This window comes from Cyrtonyx montezumae, unplaced genomic scaffold (genome assembly GCF_038088225.1).
Source record: "Cyrtonyx montezumae isolate F1298 unplaced genomic scaffold, pur_monq_1.0 scaffold_33, whole genome shotgun sequence".
Classification (NCBI taxonomy): Eukaryota; Metazoa; Chordata; class Aves; order Galliformes; family Odontophoridae; genus Cyrtonyx; species Cyrtonyx montezumae.
In genome coordinates, this window is record NW_027072038.1 from 1,238,082 (window position 1) to 1,255,096 (window position 17,015).

General features: G+C 54.5%; 1 protein-coding gene across 2 annotated transcripts in view; it reads right to left on the reverse strand.

The window, feature by feature from the left end:
- Positions 1 to 1,838: 1,838 nt before the first annotated feature.
- The window catches only part of ANXA4 (annexin A4), an 81,871-nt gene continuing 66,694 nt past the window's right edge, over positions 1,839 to 17,015 (reverse strand). The window contains exons 2-13 of one of the 2 annotated variants that reach the window (XM_065745163.1): positions 8,102 to 8,150; positions 6,692 to 6,767; positions 6,270 to 6,364; positions 5,987 to 6,100; positions 5,745 to 5,835; positions 5,274 to 5,353; positions 4,827 to 4,883; positions 4,412 to 4,505; positions 3,828 to 3,923; positions 3,347 to 3,405; positions 2,908 to 3,030; positions 1,839 to 1,960 (exon numbers count right to left, since the gene is read on the reverse strand). In XM_065745163.1, coding sequence (XP_065601235.1) covers positions 1,901 to 1,960; positions 2,908 to 3,030; positions 3,347 to 3,405; positions 3,828 to 3,923; positions 4,412 to 4,505; positions 4,827 to 4,883; positions 5,274 to 5,353; positions 5,745 to 5,835; positions 5,987 to 6,100; positions 6,270 to 6,364; positions 6,692 to 6,767; positions 8,102 to 8,104 — 948 coding nt within the window. In that variant the 5' untranslated portion in view covers positions 8,105 to 8,150 and the 3' untranslated portion in view covers positions 1,839 to 1,900. Of the gene's footprint in view, positions 1,961 to 2,907; positions 3,031 to 3,346; positions 3,406 to 3,827; positions 3,924 to 4,411; positions 4,506 to 4,826; positions 4,884 to 5,273; positions 5,354 to 5,744; positions 5,836 to 5,986; positions 6,101 to 6,269; positions 6,365 to 6,691; positions 6,809 to 8,101; positions 8,151 to 17,015 lie in introns of those variants that run through there. The other variant, XM_065745164.1, reaches the window with a different exon arrangement.

A 17,015-nucleotide genomic window follows, 5' to 3' on the forward strand; every position in this document is an offset into this window, starting at 1 on the left:
AGGAACTGGGGGAGGACCCAGGGGACCACATCACCTCAATTGCTGGGAAGGGGATAGAGAAAGCTGTCTTGCCTGCTTTGATGCACGTGATAAAGAAGCACATCTGCACCTTTCCCCCAGACCTGAATTCTGTGATTGGCCCACACCCTCAGCACCCTGCCCTCATCCTTCCCTCTCTGTGCACCCACAGTGCTCCATGCCCCTCCAGGGCTGCTCCTTGGCAAGCTCACGGCTGTCCTCCATGCCCAGTGTCCCACCTCTCACTGTTACTCCTCCATTCCTGCTCACTAACCATCTTGGGATGCTCACAGTAGCTGAGACCCTGCCCCTGCCAAGTCCCTGTCCTTGTCCTGGCCCCGCTTCTACACTCTTCTTTGCCCCTACACCTTTCCCTGCTCTAAACTACACTCAGAACCCTCTGGCAACCCTCCACCCCAAAACTGACTTCCCCTCACCTGCCTGCACTTTGTCTCTCTCCTCAGCCCCTCCCTGCTGGCAGCAGCCAGGTGACACACTGGGGTGCTGCAAACCCTGCCATGGCAGCAGAGGGAAGTGACAGCTGCTCCCAAGAGCCACAGACCCCAAGGCCCTGCTGCCAGCACCAGTGCCACAGCCACTGACTGACCTGCCCCACCAGTGCCCTCCTCTTCACAACTGTCCCACAGCACCACCTGGCCCCCCATGTCCAACTACCCCCCCGAGAGCTCTGCAGTCACTCGTGATACTGCTCAAGCATCTCCCAGCACTATCACCCGTGCCCACGTTTCTTCCTGGAGGCCTCACACGATGAACCACAGGAGGTATAAGGTTGGCTGGACCACACTCATTGCTTGGAGGCACCTCTGCCCCCTCTCCAGAGCTGGGCTGGAGCTGTGGCCCCCTTCCGTGGGACAGGAGCGTCCTCTAGTGCAGGAAGACTTCAGCTTCAGTCCATCACCAGTGAGGCAAGCACGGGGCCTGCACACAGCTCAGTAACAGAGCTTGTAACTGCAGTGTTATCCACGTGGGCAGTGCTGGCAGGATTTGGTACGTGACCCCGGAGCAAGGCAGTTCAATATGAGGCATCAGGCACTGCTGGTGAGACTGCTCCATGGGCAGGTCATTCCCTCATAGCTACCATTCCAGTGACAGCAACTGATGAAGAGCAAAGGTTTGACAAACAAACCTAACGATGGACACTCCCAGGAATCAAGTCAGACAGACCAAGACGACAAGGCTGAGCTGCAGCCAAAGCTAGAGCTCCTCCTGCAGTCACCAGGGGCATTTCCCCACCTCCAGATCTGGAGGCAACACGCACACAAAGTGCAGCAAGGCTGCTCATGCTCCACACTCAGAAAGCAAGCTGACAAGTTGGAGCTTTACAAGGACCATGGAGCCGTGGCACTGAGGGACAAGGCTAGTGGGCATGGTGGGGATGGGGTGGTGTAGGATTTGGCCACCTCAGCGGTCTTTTCCAACCTAAATGATTCTATGACATCAAATCTGATTGTATTTTAGATGATTTTTGTTTTTGGAGGGGGTTCATTATCTTCCAAAAGGTGAAGCAAGCCTGCATTCTCTCCATATAATGTCAAAGGTGATTTTTCCCTCTGCAAGTTCCTATATTCTGCATCCAAACTTGCTTCATTTGACAGGATTTACTGGTAAATGCAAAGGCAGAGACACAGCTTGCAAGGAAATAGCAAAGCTTGCATAGATTTGGTTTAAGCATTCTGTTTACTCAATTAGATACAAAGGGGTGATGCAAAATTTAAGGGTACAATGGAACTGTCATTACCCAAGCAGAGCATGAATTAATCAAAGTCACTCTCATAGCAATTAATGAGCTGTTTGAAGAAAGAAAAAAAAAATCCTTATGATCTCCTCCTTCCTCAAACACAGGAGGTACACCAGGCATCCTCTAATCCTCACCACCACAGAGTTTCAGCAGAACTTTTCTGTAGTCTCCTGAGCAGTCTCCCTGGGAATATAAAGGTGAACAAATGAGAAGAAAGAAGGGAAAAGGGCACAACAGAGAGAGGAGCAAGGACAATACATAGGAGGAGAGATGGAGAGAAGAGATAAAATTAAGTAGAACTAAGAAAAGAGGGAAGAGAAGAGCTTGTAAGAGGAAAGAACAGAAGAGTATGAATGAGAGGGGAGAAGAAAGAGGGCAGAACTGGAGAGAAGATAGAAGTAAGAACATCTAAAAAGGGCAAGGGAAAGAAAAAGAGGGCAGGGACAATAGGGAAGAGTTTAGAGAGAAAATGGCAGATAACATATGAACTAAAGATGGGAAAAGAATACAAGATCATTAAGGGGAAGAGTGGAAATGGAAGGAATGGATGACAGCAGAACAGAAGGAAAGAGCAGAAAAGGGAAGAGGAGGGGATATAAGAAAGACAAGAGGAAAGAGAGCAAGGAAGCACAGATGGGGAGAGGAGTAGAGCAGATGACAGAATAAAAGAAGGCAGAAAAGGGGGAGGAGAGGAAGTAGAAGTAATATGGGAAGGTATAATTGGGCAGGGCATGAAGTAAAGGGCAGGGGAGAACAGAGAGAAGAGAACAGAAGAGAGAAATGCAGGAGGAAGAGAAGGAACACTGCAGAGGAGAAGAGTGCAGAAACAAAGTAGAGGAGAGGAAGAGAAAAGGCTAATGCAAACTGAGTTACTGAGAAAAGAAAACATAGGAATATGAATGATGTTTAAGTTCCACTAAAGCTTAATTCTTCTTAAGACATAAATGTTGTTTGCATTGTTTGTATCCTTGTAGGCAATTTAAGAATATTCAGGAACGTTTTCAGTTCCTTTTTGTAACATCTGTTTAATCTTAGCAGCCCTAAAATACCCAACAGGTATCAAGGAGGGATCATCTCCTCCAAGGCACTCAGCAAATCCTGCTTTTTGCATGTAACATCAACAAGTTTACCTTAATGAAGGAGTAGAGAGACTTTCCATACATGGTCAGGAATTCTCTTCTGATATCCAGCATATCTATTTCCGAGCGGGACACCATCACTCTGATCAGTGTGCTGTCATCTGTCCCCAGGCCCTAGAAAGCAAAGGAACCACGTACAGCAAACTACAAAACCTTCTGAATAAACCACTGACAGACACGAAGCTTTTAGTGCTTCCTCTTGTGCAGGAGCTGTTCTTAATTAGAGCATTTTTGCATTAATGGAGGGATCCATTAGCAGCTTGCTCCTGAGTATGACTATTACCCTGATCTACAGAAAACCCTGAGCTTTTCTAGAAAAGCCAATGTCCTGACTGTCTGCAGTTTCTACCTCATGATTGCTACGCTGCAACTGACTTGAGCATAAAAATGCAAGAAAGAAGAAAACAGTCTTACTCCAAAATCTGTTTACCTTCATGGATTTATACAGCCTTTCAGCAAAGTACGCAGGCTTATTTCGCATGCACTTCACTGAAAGGAGAAACAAGAGAATTAAGGTCAGTAGAAGCAGGTTTTCCACACCACTGTAGCACATTCTTGGTGCATGTGTTTGTTCTGTCAGGATGCAGCTCAAGGCTAACAAACAGCAGGTGCAGTGCAGACATCCACAGTGACACGCTGGGAGCTGATGCCTCTGGGCCTGGTGCACAGCAGTATCTGCTCAAAGGCTTTAATGCCTCCTGACAGCAAACCTCTGCTGCCAAAGGATCCTTTAGCCAAGTACACTGTACCATAAAGCACAATGCTTTCTCACCTGATTGCATCTCTAAAGCATTAAAAAAAAAAAAGTAAACCATGTCTTCCTCTTGAAGTTAACAGCCAGTCAAGGGAAGACACAGCACCTCTAATCATTTAACAGCTTTCTAGACAACATTTAAAAGCAGTGCACTCACCCACAGCTAGCAAAGCATCTTCCAGGTCTCCTGACATCTCAGATTTAATGCTGTCTGTTATGTCCTTATTAGCAATGCCTCTGTACACATCAAAAACTAGGAGGAAGAGTCCATGGTAGAAAGTCAGAGAGATCCAAAGGACCACTTAGCAAGAACAAGCTCCTTGTTTGCTGCATGAACACCGTATAATTCCTGCATTTTTAGCTAAATCAAGACCATCCCACCCACAGAATAATTCATTTTAATTGCTAACTGTCTTGCTAATTGGCCTATTGCAGCTGCTACCATTTGCAAGACCTACTACTTAATGCTGGCAGTTTAAATTCTCCTCCCTGCCCCATTGGCAGTCACACTTCACAATCTCTATTTTTTATGCAGATTAATTGTGCTGAGGTTTTTGAAGCCCCTTTTAGTCTCAGAAGGGAATAAAACAGCCCAAATGGAACAGATGCAGTGAGGCTCTCTCAAGAATACCCATTGTCTCAGAAGAGTTTGCACTTACTGAACACTTATGAAGCTCCTATGAAAGCATCACACAAACAAGGAAGGAAAGAAACAATCAGGACACTGTGGAAGGGTCCTACCTCTCAGGAGGTGATACCTGTTCCGTGTACAGAGGATGGACATAAACTGCACCTCATCTGTTCCCCATTTCTTCTCCCCTGCTTCATACAGGCTCTTAAAGACATTAGGGATGATAAAGTAAGGCTCAAGAAGACCTGGCGTACAGCAGATGTTTAATTCATCGGTGCTAGAACACTGCTGGCATGTACTTGTCTAGACCACAGATATTTTCCAGCAGGCACCAACCGGGCATGGCAACTCACTACTGAAACACCATCAGTCCTGCCAAGTAACCAGCCTGTCTAGAAACTTCTCATTAGAGACTTGCAAACAAGACCAGAACCATTATTCCCATTTCACAGTTCGGCTTCTCTTCATCACGCATCATATGGACACAGAAAGATTGCTCTTGCAAGGAAGCAAGTTAATACACACCTGAGCATCCTGCTGAGCAAGGGCATCGTCTACATATGTCCTCTCATCTCTGTTTCCCTGCAAAGATATGAGGATAGAAGGCTCAGTTCACCAGAGCATTTAATGGAAGCGACTCCTGAGAATTCCCCATTCAGAAACAGTTACTGGAGATGGAAAATGGAGTCCTTCAAAGGACTACAAACACGGTGAAATTCAGCTCAGATGTGCTTTGGGCTTCCTTCTGAAACAAGCAGCAGCCTGCATTACTGGGACATTTGAAGAAGAGCTCACAGCTTTCATGCATACCCAGAGTCAGAGTCCTCTCCCTGCAGAAGCTGGGTTCGAGCAGCTGGCAATGGAATATACAGGTGAGAAGTGGAAGGAAAGCCAACCTGAAGCACCTCACCACTGAGCACAGAGGTGTGTCCACAGGAAGACTGACCCCCATCACCCCTCAGCTTGGCTCACCGTTGCGAGGGACACGAGGACCCTTCGAAACATGGAAGATGTGTCAGATGTGATGTCATCCTCAAGGGAGCAGCCGTATTCTAGCGAGAACACACAGCACCTGTTAGGAGCAGGGCCACCTCCTGGGTGCTGCCCACAACATTTGCCAGCCATAACCTAGCTAAGTACACAACTGCACCCACGGCTTTCACCATCACTGCAGCACTCCAGCCATCATTAGCACTACAGCCTCCAATTAAGAAGCACAGAGTGTAAGAAACTGGCAAGAGAGCCATACGTCCCACTGACAGACAGAATTCAATTGCTGGTGAAATTCTAGTCTAGCTTCTCTCTGGACAAATAGCAACAGCTAGACTGGCCAAGCTGTCACACTTAAAAGCTCCCTAAACTCCTTCCTCTTCGTGTTTGCCTGCACACACACAAACTGACTGTGAGACAGCAGGACAAGGCCTGGCCTTCTGCACTACTTACGAAGCTTGTAGTTCTCATTAATGCGACGGATCTCCTCATTAGTGCGAGAAGCCAGAATTTCTATCAGGCAACCTTCATCTGTTCCTGCACCCTAGGGAGATGCCAAGACAAGATACCAACAACCATTTGTGACACGCAAACAGGTTTCTTTAAGAGTTAATAAAGCATGAAGATCTACATTACTTAGCAGTAAGTCTTTGGCCAGAACTTAAGCAACTTAAGCAAAAGAAAGATTTCCAAACCTTCACAGCCCTCCTTAGCTCCTGCACGTCATACATGGTGGTGGGAGTCATCATCCCAATGATCACCCTTTCAAAATTCCCACTCAGCTCCGACTTCAAGTCATCAATCAAATCCTAGAAGGCCAAGAGAGGAGAAAGGAGTTGGCAGAAGCCTTCAAGAACAGAAAGAACTGAGTTGTTCACTCCTTCTCTTCAGGCTCCAACCCTCTTTGCACCAACAACTGCTCTGAACTGAACAAGAACAAAATAACCTTGTCAGGTAAAGTCTCTGCTGACCACCTACCCTTCCAATAGCGCTCTTATAGGTGATCAGAACTTGCTGACGTTGGGAAACATTTAGTTTGGTCAAGATCTCAATGATGGCATCTTCATCTGTGCCTGCAAGGAACAAATGGAAGCTAGTCAGGCTGCGTGCACAAGAATCAGAAGTGCCCTCTGATCTTGTGCCACCTCCAGTCCTTTACACAGCCAGCTCTCAACAGCCCCAGGACTAAATCTGGGCATACAAAGCTACCAGGACCCACACCACCAAAGGAGCTGCACTTCAGGACCTGAAGGGCAGGTCTGTTTCCACACTCCAGTGATTTTTAAGGGGATTGCACAGCAGAGCAATACAAACAGCTAGGCTTCCCTCTAACAAACCACCAGAGCAACTATTCACAGTGCTAGGGGGGGGGGGGAAAGCACCGAGGAAGATCAACTTACCAAAGCCCTTCATGGCCTTCCTGAGTGCCTGTGCTTCTTGCTCAGCATTGAAACTTGAGACTCCCTTGATTGTTGCCTAAGGCCACAAGGAAAGGATTTAGCAAAGGCAGACTTGCACTGATGCACACATAAGAGTCGAAATAAAAAATTGAAAAAGACATAAAAGATGTGAACACGGAGGTAATAAGTAAACTCCACCCTCACAAGTGATGTTATATCAAGCTTCTGTCTCACCCAGCAGTCTATTCTAATGGGACTTCCCAGGCACATCAGAAAGAAGTCAGAGGGGCACATCTACATGGAGAACATATCTCCATACTGCTGCCCATGGAGCATCTGGTTTCCAATGAAACAAAAGCTAGACCACCTGACATCTCTGTTCAGGCCCACCAAGCCTCCTTCCTAGCAGTTCTCCATGTAAATCATAAAGCAACCACTGTTCTGCACCATTACTTTCACTCTACTCGGCTCTGGTGAGGCTGCACCTGGAGAACAGTGTCCAGTTCTGGGCTCCCAGTAAAAGAGACAACTGGACATACTGGGAAGAGTCCAATGGAAGGCTGTCAGGATAGTGAAGAGACTGGAACACCTTTTCTATGACAAGAGGCTGAGAGAGAGGGGGCCGCTCAGCCTGGAGAAGGGGAGCTCAGGGGGATCCCACCCACAGCCAACAACTCCTGCAGGCAGGGGCAAAGGATGGAGCCAGGCTCCTTCCAGTGGTGCCCAGTGCCAGGACCACTCCTGCACCGTGTAAGTGCTGCAGTACTGGCACAGGGACCCAGAGAGGTTGCAGGGTCTCCTCTTGGAAATCTCCAAATCCATCTGGATGTGGTCCTAGGCACCAGTTCCTGTGGCCCTGTTGGATGAGGGGCTGGACCAGATGGACCCAGAGGTCCTTCCAACATCAACCATTCTGTGGCTCTGCAGTGCACCAGGGCGTGCTGTGATTGGCATAAAACGGCCATTCACAAACAGGTTTCTCCTTCCTTCTGCTCAGTGCAATCTCTGTGGGATAACAATGGCTCCTGTGATCCATCACTGTTCCAATGAAGATCAACAGCAAAACAGTGCTGACTTTCATGGAGCCTGGGCTTTTGAAAACAGGCACAGTAGTAACTGCTGTATGAATGGAACCCCGCCGATTGAACCAGGAAGGAGCAGTGTGCCCAAAGATTTTATCTGAAAAAAATACTTCCTGTTAACTAACGTTGAGTTGGATTTTCCATTAACTCTCAAGCAGGAAAAACATATGTTCAGGGCACTGTCCTCCAGTAGGAGGAAACAGAAAGAAGTTACAGATTTACCACTCATAAAATGACAGTGCTCTTCCTGCTGTATGTACAATCCCTACATTTATCTGATCAGAGCAAATGCCTGGTACAGTGTGGTACTGCAAACAAACACACTCACCATCACTCGAGTTTTTGGTCAATCTCTTACTGTTCAAGTCCACCAGCACCTAGGCAACTGCAATAAAAACCAGAGAGAGCATTAGTTCACTAGCAACCAGTTATTAGAGCTCACCACCCCTGGCATTTTTTGGTGCTGGTTTAGCGATGGTGACTGCAAAGTGGGATGAAAAGCACACAACTTCCCAGTCTGAAAGCAACACCTGAACACTATGGAATGGCCACAGCAAGCACACACTGCTTTGCAAGGAACCAACAAAGGCTGTCTTGCAGCAGAATAGCATGGGGTGTTTGCACTACGGTGGCTCAAGTAGATAATGGCACCAGTGGTTCAGAAAATCCTTTTCTATTCCTAGACAGACAGCCTGGCTGAGGTTACAAGGAGAAGCAGGCCGCCTCCCTTGTCCTGCCCACGGTGCCTGAGTGCTGCTGCCAGGGAGCCCAGGCCCTTGTGCAAGAGCAGCAGTGCCTGTGCTCGCTCTGCACGTGACTCTGCACATCATCACTGCAGTGAGCTGCCCAGGCAAGCTAGCTCAGTGGGATATTGCTACACAGGCACTCCTTAGCACTCAACTTGTTTTCTCTTTCACAGAATTGTAGAAAAGAGGGAGGGAGGCAGAAGGGTTTTGAGCGCAAAAGAGACGGCAGAAAGAAAACCGAACGCAGGGAAGGAACGCACGCGTGGCATTCAGGGCCAACGCCTCCACAGCACAACGCAAAGGTCACGCAGGGAAATGGGCTGCGTTCAGCGGGGGGGGGGGGGGGCACGGCCGGACTGTGGGATTCCTGGTGGGATCCCGGGACGCCTCCCCCCACGGACCCCACCCCGCGTCCCGACTCCTCCCGGGGACACTCACCCACAGCCCACGGGGCACTCCTGCAGCGCAGAACGGAGCTCTGCTGGGCCGGGCCGTGACGTGGAGCCCACGCCCCGCAGCGGGGTGGGACTCCGGGCCCAAAGCATCCCAAGCCCGCCCACGAGGGGCGATCCCGGGAGCCCGGCAGCCCCGGGAGAAAAGTGCCTTTGGGAGAACCGCGCTGCGCCCCACGCGGCCACGAGGGAAGGGGGATCCCTGCACTCTCCTCTTCCCAGTCCCACTCACCTCCTTGCAGGCTGCGGACGTTGCCGCGGCACTCACACTCGATGGGCACCATCTTCTTGTGCAGTTGGACCACTCTCCACAAGGTTGTGCTGAGTTACTGCTCCCGGATGACGGGTGGAGGAGCCTCGCGCCAGCACCCACAGCACGTGGCCCCCAAGCTCCTGGTGGCATAGCAGGACACTGCTCTGCCTTCCTACCGTCACTCCTCAGGTCTTGCAATTATCTGCCTAAGGGCAGGACAGACCCTACAGAGGGGTCTGGACAGGCTGATCGATGGCTGAGGACAGTTCAACAGCACTAAGCGTTAGTCCGGCACTTAAGTCACAACAACCCCACGCATCGTTGCGGGCTCGGGGCAGAGCAGCTGGAAGGCTGCGAGGAGGAAAAGCATTTGGAGATGTAGGTCGGTGCTCGGCTGAACATGAGCCAGCCACGAACGACCGCGACCACAGCCTGGAGCAGGACGTCAAGGTGCCCGAGGAGTCCCTCATCTCCAGCAAGCTCCCCAGCGCCATCTCCGGACCCCCCACCTGCGGGCAGCCTGCAGCCCGTGCTCGCCGCTCTCCAGGAAGGCCCGCATGGAGCGGGGCAGCGCGGGCTCGGCCTCGCTGAGGTCCACCACGTCCCCGCCCTCCTCCTCCTCCAGCCCCAGCCGGGGCCCGGCCGTCCCGGGGCCCTGGAAGCGGAGCAGGCGCATGGCGCGGGGCAGCGCCGCGGACAGCCGGGCCGGGGCCATGGGACGCGCGCGGTGATGACGTAAGAACGGCGCGACGGCGGAGGGCCCGCCCCCCTCGGAGGCCCGACCAATGGGAGCGCGGCGGAGGCGGGGCTCGCGTGCTGCACCGCTGGCGCGCAGGTGGAGTCCGGAGCCGCCCGCGTCTGTGGCCGTGTCTGCGCCGTCCTGGCCGCGGTCTCCTGGCGGGTGATCGCATCCCCCGTCCCTCCCCTCCTCCCGGTCTTTCTCCGGGTCCGTTCCCTCAGAGTGTCTCTTTGCACGAGTCACAGACGATGCTCTCTTCCACGACAGGGACACCCAGAACTACTGATGGTTCTGTGAACTTTACCTCCCAGTGCACGACGTGACGTTATGATGTGGAATGCCAGTAACAAAAATCATAAAACCACGACATCCCCCCCTAATTCCACATCACTACATCACGCTTAATATATATACATGCACACACGATGATTAACGAGCATTAAATACACACACACTCACATATATGTACATGTACACGGAATCCCAGACTGCACTCCCCCACCACCAAATTCCCTTCTGCTATACGTTGAATATCCTCATTCTTCTGCATCACCCACAGAGTGGACCCAGGTCCCTGAGCAAATACAGTTCCATGAAGAGGTCTTTCCTTTCCTGTTCCCAACTTGGCTGGGGACCCCCACGTGTAGACCCACTTGTAAATTGGGAACAGTGGGGACAGCATTGCTGCAGCACCCATGGGTGCCCGGCTCCTCAGCATCCCATCAGAGTACCCCGTACCCGCTCAGCAGAGAAAGAGCCCTGAAAAAAAATCCCCAGTGCTTCATTTGGGGCCAAAAAGGCAGAAAAAGCAGAAGCTTGGGGGGGGACAGGGTGGGGGGATATGGGGACCCTTAGCTCCTATCCCCATCTGGGACTGATAGGGCTGAGGTCTCAGGGTGGGAGAAAGAGGGGGATTGAGATCCCGCCCCCCCAAAAAGCAGAGGGATGAAAGAGGAGGGAGAAGCGGGAGATGGGTGGGGGGACAGGGGAAGGAGGACACTTTGAGGGTGACATTAACCCTCTCGTTCCAGGAAGGGAACGCTCAGCTTTGACTCAGCAGCACTCAGAGCGAAAGCCATCCCTCCCACCGTGATGCTCTGCCAAAAATTCTGCCCTGCAGCGCTTGGCCCGGCCCGTGCCTCAGTTTCCCCTCGTGTGATGCACATTGGTGCCACCCCCCCGCCCCTCATCGGGACCCACGGTGAGTCTGTTGGTGACAAATGTGTCACTGAATGACAGCGTTAGGGTGGGAATGCATCGAGCACTGCACCCAGGGGAGAGCCGAGCAGCAGGATGGGGGGGCGAGGAGGGCAGCCCCAAGGGGAAGGTCTCCCCCTATGGAAAAATGGATTGTTTAATGCCTTGGGCGAGATGCTGGAGAAGAGGAAAGTGGGGAAGTTAAAATAGGTCACCTGGGCACCGCCTGAACACCGCCCCCTCCCCAGCCCTGCGAGTGCTGCCCAAAGCTCTCCAGTGCCCCCTGGTGCTCTTCGCAGCTCCGCAGTGCCCTCGCATTGCCTCCCAGCGCTGTCTAGGATCGACTGGTGCCCATCTGCGCATCCCCAGCGCTGCCTGAAGCCACCGCAGTGCTGTCTGCGGCCCTGATGCCATCCCAGTGCTCTCCGGTGCCCCGTTCAGCACAGCAGTGCTCAACACGTGACCATCTCCTTCCCCAGAAACAAAACACTTCAACAGAGAGTGTGACGGCAGCCACGTCTGAGGTCTGAGGTCTTCGGTGAGGAGGACCTGGAGGAGATGAAGCCCTCGAAAGCCACCATCCAACACCTGCAGGCAACCACCCAAACATCTGTAGAGGTGGGCACGGGGGTCTGGGGCGGCTGTGGTGCGCGTGAAGGAGTGCAGGCTGAGCCGTGAGCAAAGTGAATGCAAACCTTTAATAATTTAACAGACAAAACAAAGAACAAACAGTAATATTTCAACCGTATCCTGTCCTAAGAACTGTTCCCTACCTGTGACCCTCCAGCTCTTCTGCAGTCCATCACTGCGGAGTCACATCGCCCCGGTCCAAGGTGCCGTTTTGGACAGCCCAGTTTGGGAGGGGTAGGGCTGGGGCCGCTGGTGGTGCCCTGGAACGCTGCCACTGCTCTCTGGGCGCCGCGGGGGCCGTATCTGTTGGCTCTGGCCGTGTCTCCTGCTGCACCGCGTGGGCCGCTTTCTTGCTCCGCTCCCGCTCGGGCCGCTGCTGGGCTCGATGGTCACCGAGTGGTCCTGCTGGCCGCCTTGCCGACACGGCCCGGCTCCGCCTGGCACCGGCATTTCTTGGCTGGAGCGTCCCGGCACTGCTGTAGCTTCCTCTTTCTGTGCGGGACGCTGCCAGTGGGTGCCAGGCGGGTGAGGACCACCCGGGGCTGCCTCCGCCGCGCCTCTTCCATCAGATGCGCAGTGCGGGGCGAAGGAGGCGTGGGGGGGAGCGGGGGGGTCGCCACGGGCACCTCTGGCTCTTCCACGCTCTCTTCGACGTTGACCCCCTCCTCATGGGCTGCAGGCAGGTCCTGGCTCTGCTGGGGCACCTCCAGAGGACTCCCCTCTTCTGAAACAGCAACAACATCCCCCAAAATGACGATGGCAACCTTCCCACACCCACTCGGTGCGCACAACTGCCCGCCAGCTCTGCACACCACACGCTCACCACAGATCCACGAGAGCAAATCGTCCAATTCCTCGTGGACTTCAGCAGTGTCACTGCTTGTTGTCACATCTGGAGAAAGGAAGAAAATCCCCACAGGGCAATGCCAGCTTTCCCACACCAACTTGGTGTCGACACCCCCCCGCCAGCTCTGCTGCCCCCAGACTCACCACTGCTGGTGTCATTGGCCAGGATCTCCTCCCAGATTTTGGTGCTGGAGTTCACCTCTGGAAAAAGGAAGAAAATCCCCACAGGGCAATGCCAGCTTTCCAACACCCACTGGGTGGGAACACCCCCTGCCAGCTTTGCAGACCACGAACTCACCACCGTTCAACCACGAGAGCAGATCGTCGATGTCCAGGGTGTCCTCCGGGACGTCTGCGCTGGATTTTGCTTCTGACAAAAGGAAGAAGATCCCCACGGGGCAATGTCAGCTTTCCAACACCAACTCGGTGCAGACATCCCCCTGCTGCTCTGCAGCCCCCAGACTCACCACCTGATTCCAGCGCCGCGGCGCTGCAGGCGAGCGGAGCCGTGGTGGGATGGGGCAACACAGCGGTGGGCGCTGGGTGCCCCCGGTCCTCTGAGAGCACCAGGGGCTGCTGGGGCTGCGGCGTCTGTGCCTCCAGGGGCTGTCCCCAGCAGTGGGCAGGGACAGAGGGGGCAGCCGTAGCTGGGTGCGGCCCCCCAGGTGGGAGCTGCACCACAGGGTACTGCAGCCCCCCAGGTGGGAGCTGCGCTGCCTGTCCCCAGACCCCGGGGACCTCAGTCCAGGCAGAGGCCTGAGGTCCCACGTATTTGACTGTCAGCCGCCACGATGACATTCTCTCTGTGGGGAAAATGCCCAAATGGGCGCTGGGCTGAGATGTGGGGCGCTGCGATCGCCTGAAGGGCGCAGTGCGAGGAGCAGGAGGAGCCTGCTGCCTTACCTGCTGTGGTGGCACGAGAGTGGCAGTTGGGAGTTCCGTGCCCAACGGAACCTCAGCCCCTCTCCTCTGAGCTCACAATGCTGCTCTGTGACGCTGTCCCGTGTCACAGCCTTGCTCTGTGCCTGCCTCGGCTGCGGCACTTGCAGTGTGGGGAGCTATGGCTCCTGCCCATCTCATACTCCTCCTCCACGCCTTCGTGGTCATAACTTGCTTTGAATTGCATGGTCCTCGGCGGCAAGCACTGCGAGCAGGTGGGTGGGGAAAACCGAATGGCACGGGGGGCTAGAAGTCAGGCCGTGCCCCCACGGCCCCAAACGTTGCTCCTGCACGCGGCCTGGGGAGGGTCCTTTGCAACCTGCCAATGGCAGCCAGCGGGTCGCCCTGCCACTCTGTAGCTGTGCAACTGACGACCTGGATCTTTCTCCCATCCCATTACCTGACCCAGCTGCGGTCCCTGATGGAGAAAGAGATCCCGGCATCTCACGGGAACTTCTCTCGTGTGTTTGCGATTCCAGATCATCACGTGTGGCCGGACTCAGAGTCTGCTACCCAGGTGGATCCCATGGGTAAGTCAGTGCAAGGACAGAGCCTTTGGGGCTCCCCTCCCCTCTCTTTTCCTCCCTTCTCTCTTCCCCTGCCCGTCCCCAGACGCTTCCACACGCGCTTTGTTGTGTAGTATTGGCACGGGGCCGCTGCAGGCACCCGGCACCTGTTTGTGAGATGCTGCTACGTAGAAGGGACAGAAGAGCGCTGTGGAGTAATGCCCCGTTGTTCCCATCAGGAGATGGATACCCGTGTGACGGGGGCTGCTCTGTCCTGTACCGCCGTCTTCTCGCTGAGGAGCAGTGCCTCTGGAGGATGTCATCTTCCTGACCAGGGCAGACATTTACAGTCGCACTCCGCTCCTTTCTTTCTACAGAGATGGATGCGGATCGTGTGCACGAGTCAGCCCCTGAGGAGGGCAGCAGCAGCACTGCGTGGACCAGTGGTGCAGACGCAGGGGCCGTGCCAGCAGCTGGAGCTGCAGGTAAAGGCCGTGCAGAGAGCAGTGTCGGAGCTCTGATGAGATTGCCACTTGGGCACGAGGCGCAGCAGTGACCGCGATTGTTCGTTCAGGTGCGCGTGGCGAAGAGCCCACGAGTGGCGGCCGTGTGAAGGACGTCCTCAGGGTGTGCTTCCAAAACGCCGTGGCTGTGATGGTTCCCGTGCTGCTGCTCAGAATTCTGGGCTGCTTTTGCGTGGTGGAACCGAGGCTGAAACAGCTGTGAGTTGCTCCCCCTCCCCCTCCGCCCATCCGACCGCGCTCTTCCTCGCTGCGCTGCCGTGTGCGGTGCCGGGAGGAAGGAGAGCGGGGGGCTGTCCCGTGCCCTCAGCAGTTCCTCTCTCCGCAGATGCCTCGTTCTTTCCACCAAAGCCCGGTGTGCTGCCCGCCAGCGCTCACCACGCCCGCACACAAAGGCGGGCACGTACAAAGTGGTGGGCGGGCTGCTGCACTACCATAAGCCACCATACAGGCCAGGACAACCTGTCCGTGGGCTGCAGAGCCCCGAGACATCGAGCCCCCCCAGTACAGAGTGCAGCCCAGATCAGGAGTCCCCGGGGTCCTGCAGTCCCACCTGCTCCTCCAACGCCACTCAGAGTGCGAGCTGCCCCAAGCCCCGCTGGGCACTGCCGCCGTCATCGCTCCCATCCCACAGGAGACGGCAGCAGTCCCTCTGGGGTAGGGTCTGGAGAGCACAGCCCACAGCTGAACAGCCGCTGCTGCGACCAGCTGTGTCAATCAAGCTCATGCTATCAAAAAAAAAAAAAAAGTAACTGTGTAGAGCACGTTGCATTTTGGTTTGTTCTCTCAGACCTCCTTCAATAGACACATCTGCAGGACACAGGGTGGGAAATGTCCCTCACAAGCATGCCGTGTCCTCACACTGGCTTCTCTTTGGAGGTTAAAGGTTCCACGCTGCAGAGGTCACAGCGACCTCGAATGTACGTGTTGTGATCTGCCTGGAAGAGATGTGAAGGCAGCTGAGGGACCCAGAGCGATGTGGGACAGCCAGCACGGCTGCAGCGAGGACAGTCGGTGCCTGACCCAGCCGGGGCCTTTCACTCTGCAGCGACAGCACTGATGGACAAAGGGAGGGCAACTGATGTCGTCTCCCTGGACTCGTGCAGGGTTTGTGCTGTGGTCCCGCACCGCTTTCTTCGGTCTATGTCAGAGTGATGGGTTTGAGGTTGGACTAGATGATCTTGTAGGTCCTTTCCAACCTTATGAACCTATGAACCTATGAGGGGTGTGCTCTCGGGCAGAGGTTCAGCAGTGCTGTGCTGGGGTCAGGGCCGCGTTCAGACCGGGAGCAAATATCTTTCGTGCTGTACAGCGATCCGCAACGGGAAAAGGAGACTTGTTTATCCATGTCATAAGAGCCCAGAGTCCAAACAGAGGTTTTGTGATGTTTTATCGCAGTCAAAAGGCAGAAAGCAATAAGCAGAGTGCTGGGTGTGCCAGGCAGTCTCCGCTCCACAACGGCGCGCACTGAAAAGACCGACCCCTCTTTTTTATACATAGTTCCACCCGATTCCCCTGACGTCTCCTCCTTCCTTCACTCCACATCACTTCGTCCTCCTGCGCTTGCGTGGGCTGTTGCTAGGGGTCGTATTCTTCCCTCTGGGGGTCGTGAGGAGGAAGATAGATAAGTCGTCTTCCTCAATGTCCTTCTATTCATCCTTGGTTCCAGGCATACGCACATGGGGTTAGTCGTACAAGGTTAATTGCTCAAAGTTCAGGCTCAGTTAAAGTATGCTGGTACAATATTTTCTCTGGCTTATCGGGAGCCCACACAAACATCCCGTTCTCGGTTCGTCTCTTTTCTATCCTATAAGGGTGTGTTTGGGCGTCCATGATTAATGCCCACGTTATCTCCAGTGCAGTATCATCCTCGAGTCTGCCCAGGCTGCCCCCCCTTCCTCACCCTATTGCCACAAATCATCTGTCATATCTCACATCCACGTGGCTCACTCAGGGGCTGCAGCAGCTCCGTCACGGAGAAAGGCTGAAGGAGCCGGGGCTGCTCAGCCCGCAGAGGGGACGGCTGCGGGGAGACCTCCCGGCGGCCTCGCAGCGCTTCGAGGGAGGTGGTAACCGGCAGGGAAAGGCACGCTGGACGCGGTGAGACGGAGACGGCGACGGGACCGAGCGCGGAGCAACGACGCGCGCCCGTGGGACGCGAGAGCGGTTCCCGCCCCTCCGCCTCTGGGGCGGTGCCACCGCCGACGGACGCGGCCGCGAATCGCAGCGGCGCGGCCCGAGTGGGGGCGGAGCGGCCGCGCAGCAGAAAGAGTCGGTGCGCGGTGCTCCCGGCTCAGCTCGTCGGGACCGGGAGGGGAAGAGCGGCTCAGGCCCCTTCGTCGTGGCGTCGCCGCTCGACCCCGGGGATGGGGGGCCCGGCCCCGCCGCGCTCCGTGAGGAACCGTCCGGCGCC